A 24090-nucleotide genomic window follows, 5' to 3' on the forward strand; every position below is an offset into this window, starting at 1 on the left:
GATTTAATCTTTTTTATTGTGATCAAGTTTACTGCTTTAAAACCTACACCGACTAAGGTCGGATAAATAGCTCTCGAACGACAGGTGGCCACAATAAGTTAGAGAGGGTTTTATGGGTGCAAAAACAGGGTGCACACGGGAGTTCAAACCCCGGTCATCCAGTATGCCAGTTCGACATCTTAACCACTAAGCTACAAAGACGTTCCTTCTCTTTCGCTCACAGTCGGTTTTATAATAGCAAAAAAAATGTTCAGAATGAGTAACTTAGATCACTCAAAAATGAAGAATTCAGAAGCGTACGAACGTCATTCCAGAAGTCAAAGAATTCCCTGGAACAAAAGCGCGGAAACGGTCAATAAGAAAATTGCGCACAAAAAGGCGCATATTTACAATAATTGCTTCAAACTCCGCTCGAGCGCAATTAAAAATGAATTTAACTATCTTTGAGAGGCTATATTACAAAAATTTTAATTGTGCAGTGTTCTCTTCCTAAAAGAGTACAGCAATCCCTTCATATTTTTTTTATCCAACACATACTTAAAAATTTTTAGAAATTGAAAAGTTGTGAGGTTCAATTTGTTTCTTATGGTTCTGGCTTTGATTTGGCCAGCTTAAGTTAACGGAGGCTAGTTTAACCGGTGAGGAAAAAGAGAATGAGGGTCCAAAACTACGTTAGTGTCAATTTAAAGCATTGATCGCATTCCTGGAAGTTTTCCTGATTAGAAGCTCGAGTTTGATCATTTATCTCGAACCTAGTAGTTAGGAAAGCAAAAAGTATTATTAAAAAGACCGATAGCACCCAAATTAGTGCTACTCTTTTTAAGAGATCAATTAATAATGATATAAACAAACTGCTGCTGCTATTCCCACATAAAACAACGTTGTCAGGTCCTCATATCACTCCGATGAAAATCGTTAATCCAGTTTCAAATAAAAATGCACGAAATATGAAGCCATCGGGACTTCATATGGTCGTAAAAATCTTGACGAATTAAAAAACAGCAGGACAACTGAACTTTTTTGCACTCTTTTTTTTTCATTTTTAATCCTAGCCATTTCTTTGTATATTTTTTTCTCAAAGAAATTTCGAAAAAGGAAAAATAAAAAAGTTAGAAGTCAAATTACCGCACATGAACAGAAAAATTCAATCGAAACACCAAATTTTCGTTCAAACACATTTTTCTCACACTGGAAAAGAATGGAAAATTTTCTGGCCGCAAAACCACTCGCCTTTTTGCTCCACTTCCTCTTTTGACGTGACTTCTCCAATTTGACAACAAAAATCATGTATATGTGTTAGAAGATTTAAAAACAGCTGGCAGAATTTCGGAAGCGACCACCCAAACAGACAAACTGAAAATTTTACTTACACTAAGCAATTTGAAACAATGACAGGAAAATGAACAATGGAAAAATATTGACAACAAAAACCGATAGCGCGACTCTTGCTGCCACTCCAGAACTACTGCCAAAAAAACTACGTTTAATTTTCATTCATTAAACAGCTACCAAACGTCAAAAACCAACAAAACTACTTCATATAGTACACTGAGAAAGTGAAAGGAAACTAAGAAAATATTCTCCAAACAATTCTTTACAAACTACTACTTCGCAACTGATATTTTAGAAAAAAAACTTCTGCTCAAGCATTCAACCTCCAAGCACCTGGCAGAAATATATATTTAAAAAAAACAAGGGCTAGATTGCCAGAAAATAGCCACGATAGGTTCGAAGATCTGTAGTCTCAAAATGATGATAGAAGAAAAGACAAAAAATGTCTGCATTTTATTAATAGTTGCGATGTTATTTTGATTTTGAATCAGTATAGCTTATTGCTGCTTTTAATAGATGCTCTCAATCACCTTCTCTTAGTCTGACACACTCAGTTCACCTAATCTCTTTGAAATAAAAAAAGTCATTTCCTTAAGTAAGGAAAGAATTAAAGTAGGTCATTTCTGAGAAAAGGTAAGTCACACGCGATCGAAGACATAATCAAGCAAATGAAAAAAAATATGCTCAGTGTGAAAAATGCCACCACGCACGCAATTCAGACGAAATTACATGAAATTAAAAAAAAGCAGATTTGAAGTCATCGTGACGTCATATGGCCGCAAACAAACCTTGATGAAAAAAAACATAGCAGGACAATCCCTGAATTACAATTCAAAGAATTTTTTATTGACTTAACACACTAAATCAAAAAAATTGAAATAACAGTAAACAAAATAAAGTCAAATTGCCGCAAATAAACAAAACTAATCGGTGTAGCAAATATTTGTTCATACGCCATTTTCTTACTCAGGAATTAGAGTGAAAAAATATTAGGCCAAAAAACCAGCCACCTTTTCGCTCCAATCCCTGTTTCTGCAAAAACCACTACTCTACTTTGACTTCAAAAATCAAGTAAACGTGTTAACATATCTTAATAAAATAGCCTACTACTTCCAACTAATATTCTGAGATAAAGCGTCTTATGAAGCATTCATTAAATCAACCCTGGCAAAAATATATATAGAACAAGAAAAATACCCAACAAAAAACGAAAAATGGCGCTACGCACGCAATTCAGACGAAATTGCATGAATCAACAATACGCAGATTTGAAAGGATCGTGACGACGAAAACCAGGAAAAGGCTAATAGGAGCCCCAGCTAACTCATTAGGAAATTGTATTATTTACTCGAGCGAAAAGAGCACTTTCTTTCATTCATTGGCACCAGTTAGTAGCATCCCCTATAGAGTAGCCATAATTTAAAAAAGGAACAAGAAATACTATAACGAAAATCACAAAATCTGAAATTGGCGAGATACTTAAAAAAAACAGAACACCATTACTTAAAAACAGGCCACCATTTGCAGAAAATAAAACAATTACTTGCAACTAAACAATTCAAAATTAATATTAATTAAAACAAAAGGCAGCGAAAACAGCTGGATTAACTAATTTTGAACCACAGAACTCTCCAAATGATATAGAAATTAGAACAAAAATTTCTAAAAAGCATCCAACATAGCAAAATGAGGGCAAAAACAGAAACTCAAAATTGAATCTATAAGTATATTATTTGCTCCAGTTGCTCACAAATGCTTCCAAACTCACTATTACTGGTTTAGATATTTGAGATAAACACCTTTAACTGAAAAAATCAGAGTTTAAATTAAAATGCCGCAAGTGATTATAAAAATTTCTCTCACGCCTAATTTTTCGCTCGTTTTCAAAATGCGACAAGAACAAGAAACCACTCTCATCTTCAGGTTTCCCCAGAAATTTGACTTCCAATCTTTGTTTTCACGCAATTCACTTCCTGTTCCCAAAATTACCGATCAAAAAAGACGCTCCACCAATAGTCCTCTTCGAGTTGTATAAAAAGACATCACACCAATAGAATTCAAAATCTCAACCAAGAGGAGGCCAATTATAGCCCCAGCTATTCGCTTTTACGCAATTAAAAATATAAAGCGACTAACGTCGGACGAATTGCTGGCGAGGTGGAGCAGGCTACTGAAACTTTTATGATGCATGACTAGGGAGGAGTTCGCACCCGCGACCTCCCGGATGAGAGCCGTGGACATTAACCACTAAGCTACACGGGCTATATACGCTCATCTCTCACAATCGCTTTTATTTTAGCAACAGACTTAATGTCTGAATTCTCGCAATTGAAACCACTTGACAAAAATCAAAGTCAAGCGTAAAAAAGTCACTCGAGACGTGAAATCGACAGAATGTTCCACAAAAAAAAACATTCAATCAAAAATTTTGCATAAAAAAGACATATACGTTTACAATAATTGCTTCAAACTTCGTTCGAAAGCAGTTAAACATGATCAATGAATGTTCAATTATTTTTCAGACAAATAGCTTTTACATCCTTGAATTTGGCTGTACCTGGCGTTATAGGATAATTGAGGTTCTGGATAGTGAAAAAAAAAACTTTTGGCCACGTACGTCTGCAAATTGTTTATTAGACTATTGCATTTCGACACTCGTTACTAATGGTTTCACACGTCCCGTGGCCTCGCTTCAATCCATTTATAATTTGATGCCCCCAAAAAGCAGTAGTCTAAATAGTTATCTGCAGTTGGATTTAATGTTAAAGCAATCTTGGACAGTTAAAAACTTACTGATTGCGTTGCGAGGACTAGTTGCGCCACTGTTGGGCTGAGTGGAATCGATACTATGGGAGTAAGGCTTGGGGGTGAACAGTTTCATCTGCTGATATACTCCAGTGGTAGTATCCACCACTTTCTCCTCTGTGTCTTCAGAGGCTGTCGCGGGGGGCTGCTCATTCTCCTTCTCTTCATCTGGCTTCTCAGCGACTGTAAAAACAAGGGAACCTTTTACGTTTTCCGACGCAACCACTTTTTGAGCACCATTATTACGACTGCAAATACGATTCTTTTCTGACAATTTCAGTTTACGCTAATTCGTGAAATGAGCTGCTAAATATTCCTCATTCGTCCGACTTTTTTTGAGAATATCACAGCACTGCTGAAAAAATCAATTTAACGCTATCATGCTCTGATTCGTATTATGTTAATTACACAAAGGCTTGAAACAATTATAAACATAGCCGGCAGATTGCCGTAAAATAGCCGCGATAGACGCTTGTGCCCCTCCATGGAATTGAAACAACTAAAGAAAAAAGATGGACATATTGACCATCAGTCCTTTAATAGACCACTAGACTTTTTGGGTTAGATTCGGACTGTCATTTACGCTTTATAAGACACATACGCTTTATAAGGAAAAAGCCTTAACAGAGCTTAATCAAAATCAAAAAATCAAAACTCTAATACTCAAGAATTAGGGCATATACGTTTGACACTACTTAGATGCACGCTATTGATCTTTAACTAGTAGATGTTCATAAAATTTAAAGTTCCTTAAGTGAGTTCAGAAGTCTTTTTTAGTGAGGTAAGTCAAGCAATTGACATAAAAGCAGAACAAATGACTTCATGCACACACATTTCAACCGCAAATCAGAAGTCACTGAAATTGAGAAAGTCAAAGTCGCAGGAATCATCGACGTAGACGACGAATTAAAACAAAGCAGGACAAGTCCTGAATTACAATCCAAAGAAATGATTAAAGTTTGAACTGACAAAAAACAGGCCCTGTTAGATGTCCAATGACACAATTGAGATTAAGCAATTTTACCGCAAGAACAAAAAAAGACGCAATCCAATAAACAATCAAATCTATTTTTTAAAGACATGGTCAAAATCAAAAAACGAGTCCTAAAAAACTACGCCACTAATTAAATTCCCTTGTTTCTCATAAATAACCGATGAAACCTGTGATTGATGAGGTTAAAGGATCCTGTGATTGATGAGGTTAAAGGATAAGACTGCAATTGGTTTTTAAAAAGCTTCTCTTTTTTAAAATCTTTTCAATCAATTCTTTGACTTTTTTACGCTGCCCGTTTTTTTTTTCGAAAAAACTTAGTTTATTTTTGAGTTTTTATTTAAGTTTTTTTGAACAAAAACGGGCAGCGTATAAGTCAAAGAAAGCAATAGCTATGAATTGATTGAAAAGATTTTCAACAAAAAAGCAACTTTTTAAAAACCAATGGTCCATAATGAGACAAAAGATATGATAAGTTAAGATCAAAAAATCGCAAAACTCAAAAATTCTAAAATATTTGAAAACTATTGATCTCAAAGTCATAGAAGGCATCAGCTTTGAACAGAAACGATTTAATCGGCTAAAATAACTCCTATTAGCAAACTGTGAGGCCTGTTATTAATGGAAAAAATGATAAGACAACAAAAACTACTCAATTTTCGGAGAAAAAATAGTGTCAAAGTCATGAAAACTAATAAGCTATTAACTCGGGCCATTAATTAGGTTCATTTGCGCCTCGTTATCAACCAATAAAACCTGTCATTGGTGATACTTAGTGATAAGACAACAGAAATAATTTTTGAAATTTGAAAGAGGTCAAATCAAATATTCTTCTGTTTTTTTTTGACAAAAAAGCGTACAGGTCATAAAAAGTTTCATTTGCCCCCTATCATTTCTAGCAATTTCAACTAGGCGGAACAAGAACAACAATGTATCATACTAGGAGCACAAGGAAAAGAAAGTCGGAAAACAGAAGTCAAATTGACGCACGTGAATGTTTATAAGGAAAAAGCCTTAACAGAGCTTAATCAAAATCAAAAACTCAAAACTCTAATACTCAAGAATTAGGGCATATACGTTTGACACTACTTAGATGCACGCTATTGATCTTTAACTAGTAGATGTTCATAAAACTTAAAGTTCCTTAAGTGAGTTCAGAAGTCTTTTTTAGTGAGGTAAGTCAAGCAATTGACATAAAAGCAGAACAAATGACTTCACGCACACACATTTCAACCGCAAATCAGAAGTCACTGAAATTGAGAAAGTCAAAGTCGCAGGAATCATCGACGTAGACGACGAATTAAAACAAAGCCGGACAAGTCCTGAATTACAATCCAAAGAAATGATTAAAGTTTGAACTGACAAAAAACAGGCCCTGTTAGATGTCCAATGACACAATTGAGATTAAGCAATTTTACCGCAAGAACAAAAAAAGACGCAATCCAATAAACAATCAAATCTATTTTTTAAAGACATGGTCAAAATCAAAAAACGAGTCCTAAAAAACTACGCCACTAATTAAATTCCCTTGTTTCTCATAAATAACCGATGAAACCTGTGATTGATGAGGTTAAAGGATCCTGTGATTGATGAGGTTAAAGGATAAGACTGCAATTGGTTTTTAAAAAGCTTCTCTTTTTTAAAATCTTTTCAATCAATTCTTCGACTTTTTTACGCTGCCCGTTTTTTTTTTCGAAAAAACTTAGTTTATTTTTGAGTTTTTATTTAAGTTTTTTTGAACAAAAACGGGCAGCGTATAAGTCAAAGAAAGCAATAGCTATGAATTGATTGAAAAGATTTTCAACAAAAAAGAGAAACTTTTTAAAAACCAATGGTCCATAATGAGACAAAAGATATGATAAGTTAAGATCAAAAAATCGCAAAACTCAAAAATTCTAAAATATTTGAAAACTATTGATCTCAAAGTCATAGAAGGCATCAGCTTTGAACAGAAACGATTTAATCGGCTAAAATAACTCCTATTAGCAAACTGTGAGGCCTGTTATTAATGGAAAAAATGATAAGACAACAAAAACTACTCAATTTTCGGAGAAAAAATAGTGTCAAAGTCATGAAAACTAATAAGCTATTAACTCGGGCCATTAATTAGGTTCATTTGCGCCTCGTTATCAACCAATAAAACCTGTCATTGGTGATACTTAGTGATAAGACAACAGAAATAATTTTTGAAATTTGAAAGAGGTCAAATCAAATATTCTTCTGTTTTTTTTTTGACAAAAAAGCGTACAGGTCATAAAAAGTTTCATTTGCCCCCTATCATTTCTAGCAATTTCAACTAGGCGGAACAAGAACAACAATGTATCATACTAAGAGCACAAGGAAAAGAAAGTCGGAAAACAGAAGTCAAATTGACGCACGTGAAAAAAATCCCTCTCAAAAACCAAAAATTGTTCAAACACCAATTTCTGACTCGACTTTAAAGGTAGTATGAAAAAATCACACCTAAAATCTACTCTAATTTTCGCTCCTTTTAGTACTTCAGCGGATCGCACTGACGTGAAAAAGCCGAAAAAAGAAAGAACAGATCTTTAACAAAAGACAGCACACAAATACAACCCAAATCCTTTGGATTGTACAAAACATAGCAGGACAAGTCCTGACATGCAATTCAAATTTTCATTGACTTAATAAAAAACTAGACCTAGAACGGACTATGAATGAATTGAGAATACCATTTGGAGAGCAATCAGATAAAAAATTATTTTAAAAAATAGTAAAAAAAAATCGAATTGAAATTGCCGCATGTAAACAAAAACCACTTTCGAGACAGCGAATTTTTGTTCAAACACCGTTAGCTCACTATATTTTAAAATTAGAGCGAACAAAATTACACCGCAAAACCACTCTCTTTTTCGCTTCATGTCCTGTTTCGGCGTGACCAAAATCACTAATCCAATTTGACTTCATGAAAATGTGAATAGATCTTTTTGTGTTTAAAACACAAAAAGCTTAGAAATAAAAGCAAAGATTCTTAAATGATTATTTGAAACACTCGCTATGTTTATGAATTTAGCTATATTACTTAATTTCAACCACAGCCTGACAAATTTTTGGTACCTGGTTAAAGTTTCAGGCTCAAAGAAGCGGCCATAGTCACCAGAAAAGAGCAATGACGCTAGCAAAAAAGAACCATTTGAAAGACAGGTAATAATAGAACAGTAATCTGAAACGCTTCTGTTGTTCCGCGGCGAATACAGCGAATAAAACTTACTAAATCAAATTTATTTGAAAGATGACCAACCTGGTTTTTCTTCGTTGAGTGTTCGACTAGCACTGTTGTCGATGTTAGTACTGTTGAGGGGTGTGAAGTCACTACCCCTTCTACCCTGGGAGGACTCGCTGGCCCTCTTTGTGCTGAGGCTGATGGAGACAGAGGGCGACTGTCTTTTGAGGGAATTCACTCTGGCCAGACTCTCCCTCCTCTGGTACAGGTTGATCTTCTCACGCTGCTGAGGCGTCAGATTCTGGATGTCCTAAATGCAGAACTTGTTTCTATAAAACAGCACAAAATTCAACTGGACATTAACACACTCTCCGCTTCAATAATTCAAATGCTTTTTTTCAATGCACAGAAATAAATTAATTTTCTTAGTTTTACATCTCTTTATGGAATCTAAGTTGATAGCGAAATTCTCATCAGTTCAAATCAAGAACAGGTCAAGTTGTCATTTGGACTCATCTAGGAATTCTAACCCACACAATCGGGTTTTCAATGATGCAGTATAGTCCTCATAACCATCCTGATCTTGAAGTTTGGTATTTAAATTCTGTCTCCCCGCTCATTGGGTGAGACTACATCTATTTACAGTGACAAATTTATCCTTCGGTTACAATTTTTACTTTATTTGCGCATAACTGTTCAGAATAAGTACTTTTTCAGTTTTTCCGGGAAAACAAAAAACTCGATACAAAAATCGACGGAACAAAAACGTCTTCGAGAAATTTATCACAAGATCAAATTCTTATTGTTCTGCTCCGTTTTCCGGAACATCAAAATTGTGCGCAAAAATTGTGGAATATCTAAATGAAATCTCTCCATTTCAACAATGGAAAATCTGGCATTTTAAATCCAATTTATTTCAAGCCCGATAAAAAGGTCAGCATTCTATGATACAACAGACACAGACACAACTTACCTTTTTCATGAAGAAACGCGACGCTTTTTCAACGACTTTCAGGGCACAAAATATCGGCCAAAAACTGGTTATATATAACACCAAAGTATGAAATATGAAAAGTCGTCCTGCTTCAAATTTTAATAGCTCTCAAAAAGAAATGGATAGCCGTAACTTTTATGGGGCAGTAAAGATAGGAATAGGACAGATGAATTTGCTACACTGACCCGAAGCAACTAAATGACGTTGGTTGGGGTACCGCCAAGTTACTTTATATAAAAATTTATCAACATGAAAGGAAACACAACCTGTGAACTGAATTTGACGCCACTGAAATTGAGGATAAAAAGGATAGTGGGCTAATGGGAAAACGGAAATGGGATATTTGAAAATAAATACGCATGTTTGGTCATATTTTATATCTAATTCTAGGGTCTATTAAGAGCCTTTGAGCAGGTGCAACTTCTGTGGAAATGAGTCAGGACATGATATCAAAACATCCATCAGTACGAGCCAGTGTGCCTGCCTTTAATTAATATTGCGCTAATTCGTGGATAACCGACTAACGTCGGGCGAATTGCTCTAACGTCGGGCGAAGCGCTTGGAGGAGGGTGGACGGACGGGGGTGTCGAGTTTTGGGTGAGTGGGGGTGACTGAGTGGGGGGGGGGGGGGTCAAGCCTTTTAAGACTAAGGCCCGCACACCTTGAAATTGTCTCCTCAAAAACGTTTCGGTGAATCGGATACTTAGAGACTAGTAAGGCGTAAGGCTCTAAGAGAGCTACTCGGCCACTTAGTGGCCTCCGGGCGCTACCTCTTAATCCCGTTTTTGAGGACGAAAAGTCAAAAGCGTCAGACGAAAAATCGGTCAAGCGAAAAATCGCATTAAAAAAAGACGACAGGGCTAATATAATTGCCACAAACTTTGTTTGAGACCAATTAAGCGTCCTTCTGTCGCCATATACCACACTGTAAGGCTCTTTTTACATGTATTAAGATATGTTTTGTGAAATTAAAGAGGTAAACAGGACCAAATAGTCCGCTTTATTTGGTAGCGGCGCGTGTCTAAACAAGACTACATGCAGTCATCTATGTTATTGCAAAACTCGCCAGAGGTTTATCAGCTCTGATGGCACGTTTTCGCGCTTCTCAACGCCTCTCAAACCTCGCCAATTTTTCATTTAACAAGCAGAGTTTTTATTCTCCGCTATAATGTGCTTTTCTTGCACAATTCTTATTTAGTTGTCCTCTCAGCCTCTCAATAGTAGCTCACCTGAGCTACCGCAAAAGGTTGATATTTCAGTTTCTCTAACAACTGCTCTTCTTCGCGAGACAAGGACACTTCCGGACCCTCATCCAGTAATTCATCACCGGGCTCCCCACTGCCACCTTGAGGACCTCCCGGATGACCATCAGTGCCGCCTTCAACAGATGGCTCTTCTTCTGTTGATTCAGAGGTCACTGTAACTTTAGTGGTGAATGTAGTTGTCGTCGTAACTTGCACAGTTGCAGGAGTATTTTCTGCATCTGCATCACCTTCTGTTTCTGTTCCATTGATAGTTGTCTGAACAACTTCTACTATTGTAGTTGCCGGTGTCTCGGTTTCTTTGTTCTGATCTAATTGCTCTTTTTCAGTTTCTACGATTTCATCTGATTGTGCTTTTTCTGTGTCTTCGGGTTGCTCTTCTGCAGTTTCCGTATCTTTCGTAAGGTGTTCATCACTGGCTACTTCTGGTTCAACTGATTCTTTTTCTTGATCATCTTCAACTGTCACAGCCTCGGTTGGTTCCTGGTTTTCATTCGAGGTTTCGTCATGGGGTGCTTCAATTTCTTTTGGTGGACTGCTCGTTTCAGGTTCACAGGGCTCGCTTCCATTTTCCAAGATATGCGCGCCATTTTGCACAGGTTCAACTACTGTTTCAACAGCTGGACTATCTAAAACAAAAAAAAATGATTCAAAAACTTAATAACAAACATAAACCAACTAAGGTCGGAAAAGTTGCTCTCGCATGAAAGTCGGCCCAATTTAATTCAGGGACTTTAGCCTTGATACATTTTTCTTTATGGGTGCAAAAATATCATCCGACGGTAGGATTTGAACACCGACCTCCTCCAGAGTCTATTCCGTCACCTCGACGGAGCTCTATGTTTCAACCGTGCATTGATAAACAATGTATAAAATTTATTTGAAAAAACTAAAAAAAATTATGGAGCCACTAATACACTACATGAGCGGGTTGACCAATAACTGTACTATCTTGGAGGTCTGGTTGGTTCCAGGCAGATTGTCGTGAAATATATTCCTAAACAAACTCAAAATGCAGCTTCAAATTGTCCCTTAACAACAATTAGCTCACAAAAACGTCATTTCAGATCCGCAGCTCAAAAATTAACAGAGACAACTTGTCTATGGATATTAACTACATTCAGATTTTGAAAACTTAACTTTTCAAAGTCATCTCTGATCCATCTTTTATATGTATGCTATAATAGAAAAAATATACAGCTAATAACTACTATGACATGGAAACAATGAAATTTGACATCGTTTTGTAAAGAAATCTGATAATTGATTTCAAACAAAAACAGAAAAGCTGCAACTACTAGAGCTGCCACAAAATGAAAAATTGTTGGAGAAAAAGCGATCTGCAATAAAAAAAAATGCTTCATTAATCATGTTATTCTCTAAAAACTTTGAAAAGGAAAATTGAGCTTTCTGATATTGAGATGTAGCAATCTGTTTATGACAGAAACAATAGGCTATTGAGTAGCATGTACGCCTACAACGCCACAAAGTCCCAGAATATAAAGAATGAAAATTGGGTTCCACTTCACATTTTTCTTCATAGACTCAAAACAATGTTTTTTTAATCAGTCAACATTGGATTGCAACCAGTTTGTTAATAGACGACCAGTGGATCAACAAATTTGAAATCAAAAATCAAATCGACCTCAATGATATTGGGAATAATGTTTTGAAATACGATTGGCCGGAGTATGACCCAAAATTTTCATACTGCCCAATTTTTCAACGGTTTTTCAAAGATCCTCAGTCAACATTTTTAAAAAGATCAAAATTGGTTTCCTTTTGCAAAAAAAGTTCGACTAAATTTTTTTGTTTTGCTTGAAACCACGCAATGTCAACTCTTCAAAAAAATTTTACGCTCAATGTTTCTTCAAGAAATGAAAAATTTGAAAATTCCGTAGTGATCTTTTCACTTTTTCAAGATTTTCTTTGTTCTCTGTAACTATAAATACTTGTCATCCATATAGATCGGACAATATTGACTGAACAAAAATAAACCCAGTTGGGCATATTCGTCAATCCCCCCCCAAGTGGGGTAGGAACAATAATCCTACTACTTGCTAACTACCACAGATTGCCTGTACCTGCACTGGTAGGCTCCTCTTGAGTATTTTCATCACTTTTGTTTTCACTTTCTGTAGAACTAGCTCCTTTGAAAAACGTTGCTATAAATTTCATTATTTTTCCTCCACTATTTTGATCTGTTTTTCCATTCGTAGACTCAGCCGCAGATTCATCCGATTGTTTAGCTTCGTCTTCTTTTGATTCATCTTTATCGACTACTATATCTTCATCCGGGTGATACTGTTCAATTTCTGATTCATGCCTCTCCCTGTCAGTATTTTGATCCTTTTCAGCTTCGGCTTTTTCAAATTGTTCATCGTTGTTCTCTTCCGAATATGGTTGCACAAATTCTAATGGCTTACTCTCAATATTTACGTTTACTTCCAGCGCCGGAGGATTTTCTAGTTCATCTTCACTTTCGACTTTTTGATAAAAATCTTCAACTGCTTCAGGTTTTTCAATTTCGATAGTAGGAGATGAAACTTCGATTACTAATTCAGTTTCTTCATCTGCTTTCTCTGTTTCATTGTCATTAAATTCCTCCAGCGCAACTCCGCTGTTTAGATCTACTTCTTCTTCAGCTTCGACCATTTCAACCAATTGAGCACCTACAGTCTCATCAACCTCTTGTTCTGTCTTTGCTACTTGATCAGGTTCCTCCGTTTTATCATCGGCAACTTCTAGCTCTCTATTGACATTTTCATTTAATAGGACGACTGGCTCGTTGTCCGTCTCGACAACTTGAGCCGATTCCTGTTCATCAATATCAGCACCTTCAACTTTTTCATCAGCAATTTCGTCAACTTTATCGTCACGAATTTCGACTGGCGTAATATCTTGTTCTTCCGACTCAGTTGTCTCTTCTTGAGCTTCAATATTTTCTTCTAATTCTACATGATCGATTTCAATAGTAGGAATCAACAGCTCTTTTACTGTCTCGAACATTCCAATTGACTCTTTTTCTGATTCAGCACCCGATTCCAACATTTCGTCTGATTCTGTAGCCCCAGCTGTAATTTCAACAGACACTGGATTCGGTTCGGTCGGCTCTGAAGTTTCAATTTCATCTGGAGTTTTGTCATTTTGCTCTGGTTGTGAAACTTCAGTTTCCAGTGCGTGATCTAATTCTTCATTAACATCTGCTTGATTGTCCTCAATTGGAGCGTCGGTAATTTTTTCGTCCACACCTTCCTCATTCTTTTCCGTTGTTTCATTCGATTCGCTTTCGTCGGGAAACGACTCTTTTTCTGGTGCAAGATCTGTTTCATCTTTTTCATCAACCACTTTTGTGGCCTCTACCATTTCTGGTAGCTCCATGTTATTAATTTCAAAAGATATTTGGTCAACTTTCTCTTCATTTGAGTCATCAATTTGATCCAATTGTTCATCGCCTGTGCTTTCAAGAGGAGATGGTTCTGGATCTTGCTCAACAATCTTTTGCGTCTCAGTTTCAAGGATTTGATCTAAATGTTCTTCTTCTGTCTCGACTATTTGTTCCAATTCAGGACCTTCGGTTTCAGAAGCCTCGTCTGGTTGCTCAACTTCAATTTCAACAAGTTGGCCAGCTGATTCTTTTTCAGGATCACTACTCTCTTTTAGTAGATCATCGTCAACGACAACCTCCATAGGTAACAAAGTTTGTTCAGTCATTTCTGGAGCTTCGCTTTCACTTTTTTCATCTAAATTAGTTTCTTCAATAGCACCATCAACTTCCGTCAGTTCATCGACGTCAGCTTTTGGTTCAACTGTATCTTTTCCTGCCTCTTCACTAGATTCGGGAGTTTCCTCCAATACAGCTGATTGCTCATTTTCTTCATTCTGATCTTCAGTCGGACTCTTTTCATCATGTAACTGTGAAACTTCAACTTCGGTGGTTTTCTCAGATTCTTCATCATTGACGGGCAATGCGACTACTGTGTCAATTACCATCTCTGGTACTTCATTGTCTCCTTTCTGCTCTGATAATGGCGCATCAGGTGGCACAACGTCATCAATTGTCTTCTGCTTTTGTTCCTCTAGGCTCTTATTTTCAGTCTCTTCGACAGGTTGTTCAATTTCATCAACTTTGCCTACCATCACATCAGTTTCAGGGTTTTCTTCGAAATCATTAATTGGTTCTCTAATAGCACGCGGAGTCTCCTCTTCTGTAGGTTGCTGACTCGACTGTTCTTCTTTGACATCTTCAGAACCTTTCACGTCCTCAGAGACAGCGCCTTCCTTCGGTTCACTAGTATCATCCTCTTCAGCAATTGACGATTCCAGTTTACCGTCAACTGACGATACTTGAGGTTCACTTTCCACACTTTGCTGAGATTGTGATCGGGCTCTACCGACATCAGGTCTCCTGAAAAATGATTGTATAAATCGAACCACATTTGCGGTTCCACTGAACTGATCTTCAGGACTCTTTTCGTTCGCGGTGCTTCCTTCTAGCCTTTGGCTACCTTCAGTAGATTCCGCTACAGCATTCTTTGCACTTTCAGAATCATCAACAGTCAGTTGGTCCTCGTTTTGGCTATTTTCGTCGAGCTTTTCGGGTTCCGTGGCAGGGGATTCCTGGACAACAGACGTTTGGACAATTGGTTCTGCAGCTTCATCTATTTTTGGTTTGTCGTCTTCAGTTGTTTCTGTTTTGGATGCTGTGCTTTCTTTAACTTCGGATAAATTACCGTCGTCATCGCTGATGTGCACGTAACTCTCGTCAGCTTCTGCCATGCTTGTTTACATAAGAATCTCACATTATATTCTTTTACACGGATCAGATTTTAACTTCATTCTCAATAAATCCACGACTATATAAATCAATAATGCTCAACAATAATATTTCAACTATTCCCATTAAGTACCAAGAATAATGGCAAAAAATACTCTTAAAAAACCACCACAAAATAATTGATCACGACATAGTTGCTCTCAAAAGACAACTATGAATGCTTTCGATTCAAGCAGTTAGCTTTTGAAATTCTCTATTCTTAAAAGTTTACTAATACAGGCGCTCTAGCGTAATTGCGAGAAAGGTTCAATGCAAAATTGAGATGTTGAAATTTCTCGAAAAGAATTAAATGTAAGATACACTTTTATGATCAAAATCATGAAATAAAGCGAAGGAGGAGCAAAAATTGTCAAATTTTACCAGTTTAGAGCTGAATTGGTCCTCAAGAATAAAATTAAAATTTGACCACTTTTGACAGAACTTTACAGCTAAATTAAATATTACAGATTACGAATTAGATACAAAATTTGCGATGACACAAAAAGTTTGCCCAGTTAAAAAGAAATTCAAATTGACTTTGTTCCCGTCAAAACATGGTACACATGCTGTTAAACAAAAACCAGCCATGAAAAGAAATAAAGTTTGCTATCAAAATTTGAACAAACCTTCAACAGTCGAGGCTTTCACGTCTGAAGTAGGAGCTGCTATTGAGGTTTCCTCTGATGACAAGGACACAACTATCGAATGGTCAGTAGCGTCAACACCACCGTTAACTTGAACATCCTGAACTGACGGAATACCGACCGACACAATAGTATCAGTCTCCATATATGAGATTTAAAATTAAATCAAACTTAAAATTCACCGATTAGAGTTGAATATTAACAATAACATTAATGTCATCGATTTGATAAAAGCGACTGCAAGTAAAGCACTGGTTTTGAACTTTCTACCATGTACGTAGTATGTGTGATTGATTAGAGTTCGAAGCCCATAAAGGTTGTATTTTGAGAACTAACAAGTTAGGTAAAAACACTGATGATCGACCAAACACAGAACAAAGCTCAGTTTGAGATAAGCTGGCTAAACATGTGAAATTCAGAATATGCGATAATATCAAAACTCCGATGAGCGTGACTTAGCAGTACAGGCTTGTTAACATATTTCAGCAATGGTAATGAAAATCTGTGACATTTACTTTCGCTTAGCAGAATGTAATCAGAGTAAATACAAAGTATGGTTAGCAATTAGAGAAAGCAAATTTGATAAATATAGCTAAGTTTCACCTCTGTATGAACACGAGTAGTTACACCATCGCAATGCTATGTCATTCAACTCAAATCCATGGTGACAATTTGCAAACAGGGACACAAAGCAACACAGTTTTAAAACTGCCAAACTGCAAACAGTGCAAGTCTTTATCTGAAACAACGCAGCTATAAATCTACCACCTTTAAGGTAACTTCAACTTGAAAGGTAACGCAATATAAACGCCAGCCTGTCTGGTGCTTTTATCTCGCTAAGTTGAAAATTATTCGCAAATTATTGTGCAAAATAGGCTGCTTATTTGCTCATCAGAGCCGGTTGAGTTTCTCAAATGCGGATTTTGCTAATAATATTTATCCGGGGGGTTAATGTGGCGACCTGATCGATACGCAACAGTATCGCTCCTTTATCTGGTAATAAAAGCGAGCAGTGAAAGAGTATAAATGTGCAGTTACATGTGTATTAAAGCCTCCATTTGAACTAGAAACTGCTTGTGATTGTTGGTAGGTAGGTTGTATGGAGCGCCACTACCACTAGGGCTCAAATATGGTCGCGGCCACTTAGCATTAGTAATTTTTCACTCATGTTTTTGCGGTGTCAGCGCCACGCGCAGTTATTCGAACCGTTTAGGCCGAATCAAGACATAACATAAATTTAATTGCTTAAATTATTGCAATTAAAAGCGGTGCTTACTTTCGACACCAAACCTAGCGACATACAGTCCAACATACTAGAATGAGTACAAACAAAAATTTGATCAAACTAATAAATCACCGTGATCAAACTTTTCTAGAAACCTGAACTGATATGAACCAGTAGTAACTGCTCGCTGGCTTCAAATCGCTAATCATATTAACGTTTCATATTGCGCGTAGTAATTCAGCAACCTTGTTTCTATTTTTGAGCGAAGCATGTTTTTTCACTTTGCATTGAAAGCCTTGAGGCAAAATTCGGCGCTAACGAACATCGGCTTTTTGTAACTCTTGGAGATATTCTGTTCTGAGAGAGCAGAAAGAAGGAAAAAGAGGAGGAAGAGATAACATTACGGATGTACTAGGTACTAGGTGCAATATAAGTCGGTGGTGCTTACAGAATGGTGATTACTCCAAATGAGCATGGAGGCAGGACACGATTCAACTCAACTAATACAAGGCTGGGCTATTCCCGTCACCGCCTTCTCTACATTTCGCATTTTTTTCTTTTATTCTATATTCAATTTATTTGCCCCGATGGGCTTTATTATGTCAAGTTCAACATCAAAATGCATTTCTATTTAGTGTCCTAATTATATCAAGAGATAATAAAACATGCATTTAGAGTTGATATAAAAGCAGTCGTAATACGGTTGAGTAGAAAATGAAGAGAACAAGAGACCAGAGAGCTTAACCCGTGTTGAATTTTAAAATGTCTTATATTAGATTAGTGTATGAAGGAAGTCTAGTTTTGTAAGGACATAGTTTTTCGACAATGTCTTGAAACGCTGAAATTATGCTGACCTTTCACCGATGATTGATAACTTCTTCCGTAAGCCTATTACAATTAATTTTAGGGTCTTTCCCATTATAGCCCCTTCATTATGCTACAATTACCATGATGGGGGGCTATAGGTTATATGACCTCTAAGCTGGAGGGGGGGGGGGGGCTATAATGGGAAAGACCCTAAATTTGTTACGTATCTCTGTTGCCGCCAATGATACCAGCCACTAGTTCACCATATTGGATTTACATGTAGTGGCTATTTTTATTAACTTTCTTGCGTAACGGTGGCAGGCTCCAGGGAGCATTCCCTGGTTGGCACTCATCACTGTCAGTTGTCCAGATATTTTTAAAAATGCTGGACAAATACATAAAACAGGTTCAAGATATAGTGATGTTAATTTTAGTTTGAAGGAATAAAGGAATCTAATAATAACCAAATTTGTTGCCATTTCGCCTAGAAACTGTCAAGGTCCAGACATCTTTAAATATTTACTGCATCAGTGCTTTGATATTGGGCTTATTAAACTAATCAAAAATCACAATACACAATGTCTTCTATGACACAAACTACTTTGTGACTTTGCTTCTGACTCCCACACAAACTACAATTATGAGGGCGGATTTAAAACGACAGATGAGCTGGAGCAAGGAGATAGAACCCAATTCAAAGAGTAAATTGGAGCTAATTACAGGTCTTAAAAAAGAACATGTTAATTCTCCAAATAAATAGACATTCAATGGGGGACGCGTTAGATACAGGTAAAAAAACAAGCTCAAAGTAACGAAACAAAGTAGTAGTAGTAACAAAAGCTAAAAGTAACAAAATCTGAACGTTTCCATGATTGCCCAGTCCCTCCCTCAGAACTTGGTCAAAAACCGACCTGAAAAGAGTGAAAAGACCGGTCTCGAAAAAAGGCCTCATTACTGTATGTATTTTCGTCGAGGCGCGTTTATCAGAAACAACCAGTACGTGGCAACTCTGCCGTGACTGCAACACCTGCACAGGCAACTGGACAACGGTGTAAATGTCACATTATTTGGTAAAGAGGGGGTTATTTTCAAATGCGGCAATTCACATGCTTCACAACTAGTGTATGAAACTAGTTGTAGTCAATGTGATTCCGTGGGGGAAAAAGGGTATGAACCACCCAATGGACGGAACAGTGAACATCCACTATGAAAAATCACAGCAGCGTGTTTAAGTGTACCTCTGTATTTTAAACCTACAGCAATTTACCTCTGTATTTTACCTCTGTATTGTAAACATACGTGAAAATTGGAAATCTAAAATCGAAGAACTCGCCGGTCACCTCGGTTGTACCTCAGGGCTCAATACAAAAAAAAAAGAACATTGTTAATTTCCTCTGGTACACATAAGTATAAAAAGCAAATGGTAAAAGAGGCAATGTAAAGTTAAGAATATAACATTATGTAAAATTATAAAATCATTAAAATACTTAACTAAAAATTTGACCTTACATTATTAAAAAATGGCCTAAAATGCGGACATAAAATGTTCTCACAATTTTATATGTACATCGTGAAGATTAAAAATTAAAATTAAAATCTAATGCTCTCAATATCATCTTTAATATCAGTTACTTTTGGGTCCTTCAAAAATTCTTTCCAAAAATATTCTTTCAGTTGTTTTTTTAAGGAAGCTTTCGATGTTGTTTTCAGTCTAATATTAGAAGGCAGACTATTATAAATTGGAATGGCTTGTGCAATAAAAGAATCAGTTAAAAACTTATTGTTCTTTCTTATATCGAAAGTTACTTTTTTTGACCTGTCATGTTGTTTTATTCTCATGGTAGAGAGAGGTTCAATTTTATACGCTGGAAGATCGTTGCTGAGTAAGCGAATAAAATATTTTGAGCAACGATATTTCAAGAGAAAAGAAACTGTTAGTATTTTGTTGCGAAGTTTGAGAACTGTAGACCGATCGTATTTTCTCCTATTAAAAATGGATTTTATTCCCCAATTCAATTGTTTTTCTAAAGTTGTGAGTAATGACTTTTGCAACCCTATCAGAATTAGAGCGGAATAATGTAGATGACTTATTACTATTGCATTAAGTAATAAGACTTTCGTTTTCTGTGGTAAACTTTTACTTAGTGTATTCAAAACTTTTATTCCACAAGCCATTCTCTGAAGAATGAAACACTTGGGCCTCTACTTTTTCTTATTTTCATTAGTGACTTACCTGAAACTGTTTTCAACTCCAAAGTCTTTCTTTTTGCTAACGATTTCAAATTATATAATGAAAATCTTGGAAACGCACACAGAATCAAACAAGATCTAGATTCAATATTGCGTTGGAGTTACGAAAATAACGTCAGCTTGAATTTATCGAAATGTCAGTACATAAATTTCAATATCAAGTCGAGATTAAGTCCGTCGTTGGGCTAATTAAATAGTGTTTGTTTGAAACACTTTTTAAATAGTGTTTGTTTGAAAATACCGGATTATTGAGAGCCCTTTTCGTGAAAGGGATTTTAGCGGCCGGCATTTATGGTTTACATAATTGGTACAAGCTCGCTGAATGCTACAATCAAAAGGATACCCTACAAATTCAGAAGTGAATTAGTTGGCAGAAGTTACAGTCTTGGAGGGCTCAGCTTCAACGAGAACGCTAACAACCCATTGAAGGTGTTACAATCTCTGCCAGAAAAGACAAAGTTATAATTTGGCACGACGTTATCAGTATTTCCATAAACAAACATAAAAGCAACAACTACAGGGCCATAAGTGTTGAAAAGTTACTCGAAATACTGCGTGAATTCAGTCATCGAATCGAAGCAGTTGTGTATTGTAGACTCGAAGGACCACCTGGCATTTTTCGCAAATTGTCGGAGAGCAAAATTAACATATTAGACGTTAAATCAAACCTTCTATTCCATCGCAAGAGTAAAGATTTCAAAGTTTTAGACGACCTAAAACAAACCCACCCGTCGACTGAACTTGAAGCCCGATTGCTCTCAACTGTTTGGCGGCACAGAAAGAACTGGAAAAGCCTTTACGAGAGTGACGAGAAGAAGAGGACGAAACAGTGCAAGCCAAAAAAAACAAGCCATCAAAGAAGGAGAAAGAAAGAGCGAAACAGAGGAAAGAAACAGCTCAATAGGTAAATTTCGTTTGATTGTGTTGTTTGTTTTTGTTGGAGTGCCTTCGCAACTTTAACTGGTAGGAAGGGGCTCTGAGGATTTCTAAGTAGTACAGTTATTCGATCTGTTTATCTTTCGTTATAAGCACGAGTGTGTTGTTTGATTTTGATTTTGCTAGAGTGCCTTAGCAACCTTAACTGGTAGGAAGGGCCTCAGACGATTACGAAATTCTATAAATACAAGTGCCTTCGCAACCTTAACTGGTAGGAAGGGGCTTGTACTCCGGTACTCTTGATTTCTTGAACTCTTTGAAAATGGGAGATAGAGCTAGAACTCAATCAACGAAGTACCCATGTGGTATCTGTGATCTTGAATGCAAAGATGGATCAGTTTCGTGTTTTAAATGTGTTTGCTGGTAAAACGCCGATGATTGTTCCCGCATTGCTACAAGTGTCCTTAGATGTCTGCATAAAATTCAGGGCTTATTGGGTTGTGTAAAGACTGCGAAGAGTGTGATAAAAAACTTCTCAGAGTTGGACCCGATGATATAAATTGAATCGGCAGTAAGCTAGTTTGCAAACAAAAGCAGTTAACTGATCGACAACTGAATGAAATTAAGCTAGAAATTCATTGATGAAAAAATGTTGCATATAGAACAAAAGCTTGAGAACAAAATCAATTAAATCATTGAAAAACAGCAGCAGATACCAGATCAAACCAAAACATCATGGCAAAAGAGCCATGTATCAACTCCCATACCAAACATGAAGAAAAAAATGAAAGAAACTCTACAACAGCAGAAACAAGAAAAGGAGGACAATGAAATATGGGAGAATAATATGGTACTATTTAATGTTCCAGAAAGCAAACTCGAAATTCCCAAGGAACAAGAAAGTGAGGACATACAAGTCTTTCATCAATTCTGCGAAGAGGGCTTAAGGATTGATCTGGATGAAAACCAAATAGAAAAAAATATACGAATTGGGAAACTTAGCAATGAAGGCTCTCTAAAACCGAGACCGCTAAAAATTGTCCTCAAAGAGAAAATGGGAAAAATTAACATCTTTAGATCATTGAGAAGTTTGAAGGAAGCAGATTCGACACTCCAATTGATCATTGTTTCTCATGACTACTCAAGACAGACCCGTGAAAAAATAAATTCAATGATCGAGGAAGCTAAAAAGAAGGAAGGAAACGACTCAATAAACTACAGATACACAATTAGGGGAACTGCAAGTCAGCTACAAGTTCAAAAATGCCGCAAAAAAACGGTTTCAAACTTTGCTGCATTCGGCTTCTGACTAAAATCTATCGATATCTTACTATACAATGTAAGAAGCTTGATCAACTTTAATAACAGAATAAAAATTGCTGACTATATATACAGACTTGATTTCGACGTTTTAATTTTAGCTGAGACATGGCTCATTAATGACATAAAAAGTGTGGAACTGTTCCTTCCCTATTTTGATATTATACGAGGCGATAGACCAACTGAAGCAGATGCCTCCCGTCACGGTGGTGTGCTGATAGCTGTGAAGAAAACAATCCAATCCGAGGAAATTAGTGTGGCCGAACTACCTTTATCAGTTCAATCTTCACTTCGCGTTACCAAGTTAATTGGCCTAGAACCTTTATACATCGCAGTTCTCTACAACCCTCCGGCGGGAAGCAAATACCGGAAATCTATTGAGGATTTACAGAAGTTATTCCCCTTCCTCGAAAAAACGTGCTCCAAGCGTCTCCTCCTATCCGGTGACTTCAATATGCCTCACACTAAATGCAGTACATATGATTCTGCAAACGAATCTGAAAATCAGATTGCTTCGCTTCTGTTCGATATGAATTTAAAACAATACGTCGATTTCAATACAACAAAGAAGAGCTGTCTGGATCTTGTGTTGTGCAATGAAGATCCAATCATCAATGATACAACTTTGTGCGGAAATCTTTCTCGGTTTTCAAACCATTTTCCCATAACGATTAATGTGTCCACAAAAAGTTTCACAAAATTCATCAACGAGATACTTTAGTTACTGCAATTGTGTTTTTGATTCGTTGAATGAGGCTATTATTGCCAATCCATTCAAGCCGTACTGCTATAGCAATGTGGATGTTAGCACGAATCTCTGGTATGAAAGGATACCTAAACTGATCGAAATACATTTTCATGTTCGAACTAAATATAGACAACTACTGCCTCCATGGACATCAGCAGAGACATCCCATCAGATGAACAAGATTAAAAATGAGCGAAGAAAATTACAGAAAAAGGGACTCTGTACGTCTGAGAAACTGAAAAAGCTCACTGAGGATTGTGATCAATTGCAAATAAACGATAGAGTCGAGTACGAACAAAAACGTTTTGCCAGCAGACACAAAGGACGAATCTACAAATATTTGAAAAGCTTGAAAAAAGATAGTCTACCACCAGTCATAAAATCTGAAAACTTGAAAAGGGAAGCTAGCACAGATCTCGAGGAAGCAAACCTTTTTAATAATTACTTTGCTACGGTAGTGACTGATGACGGTTATGAATACTTCGAACCAAGCGAGCAGCATGATTTTGAAGAAAATGACATCTCAATTACGGAAGATATAATCAAAACACAGTTTAAGTTATTTAACATCTCGAAGAGCAGAGGTCAAGATTCGATACCACCAATACTGTTTAAAAGATGTGGGGGATCAATAGCGTTTGCGCAAATTTCCATCCGCTTGGAAGACTGGTATTGTCAGTCCGATATACAAAAATGGTGACAGAAGAGAAGTTTCGAACTATAGGCCAGTTGAGCTATTAAACATTGTCGCAAAATCATTTGAAATGCTTATCTTTGCACCACTTTACACTGCGGTTGATGATCGTATAAGCAATTTCCAATTTGGTTTTAGGCCA

General features: G+C 36.7%; 1 protein-coding gene across 3 annotated transcripts in view; it reads right to left on the bottom strand.

Moving 5' to 3' along the window:
• Positions 1–15917, bottom strand: part of LOC142336509 (uncharacterized) — a 47238-nt gene extending 31321 nt beyond the window's left edge. For 2 of the 3 annotated variants that reach the window (XM_075385402.1, XM_075385401.1), the window contains exons 1-4: positions 12653–15917; positions 10536–11197; positions 8391–8622; positions 4126–4320 (exon numbers count right to left, since the gene is read on the bottom strand). In XM_075385402.1, the coding sequence (XP_075241517.1) occupies positions 4126–4320; positions 8391–8622; positions 10536–11197; positions 12653–15347 (3784 nt within the window). In that variant the 5' untranslated portion in view covers positions 15348–15917. The remainder of the gene's footprint in view (positions 1–4125; positions 4321–8390; positions 8623–10535; positions 11198–12652) is intronic. The other variant, XM_075385403.1, reaches the window with a different exon arrangement.
• Between the last annotated feature and the right edge of the window lie 8173 nt (positions 15918–24090).

This window comes from Convolutriloba macropyga, chromosome 3 (genome assembly GCF_964194025.1).
Source record: "Convolutriloba macropyga chromosome 3, txConMacr16.3, whole genome shotgun sequence".
Classification (NCBI taxonomy): Eukaryota; Metazoa; Xenacoelomorpha; order Acoela; family Convolutidae; genus Convolutriloba; species Convolutriloba macropyga.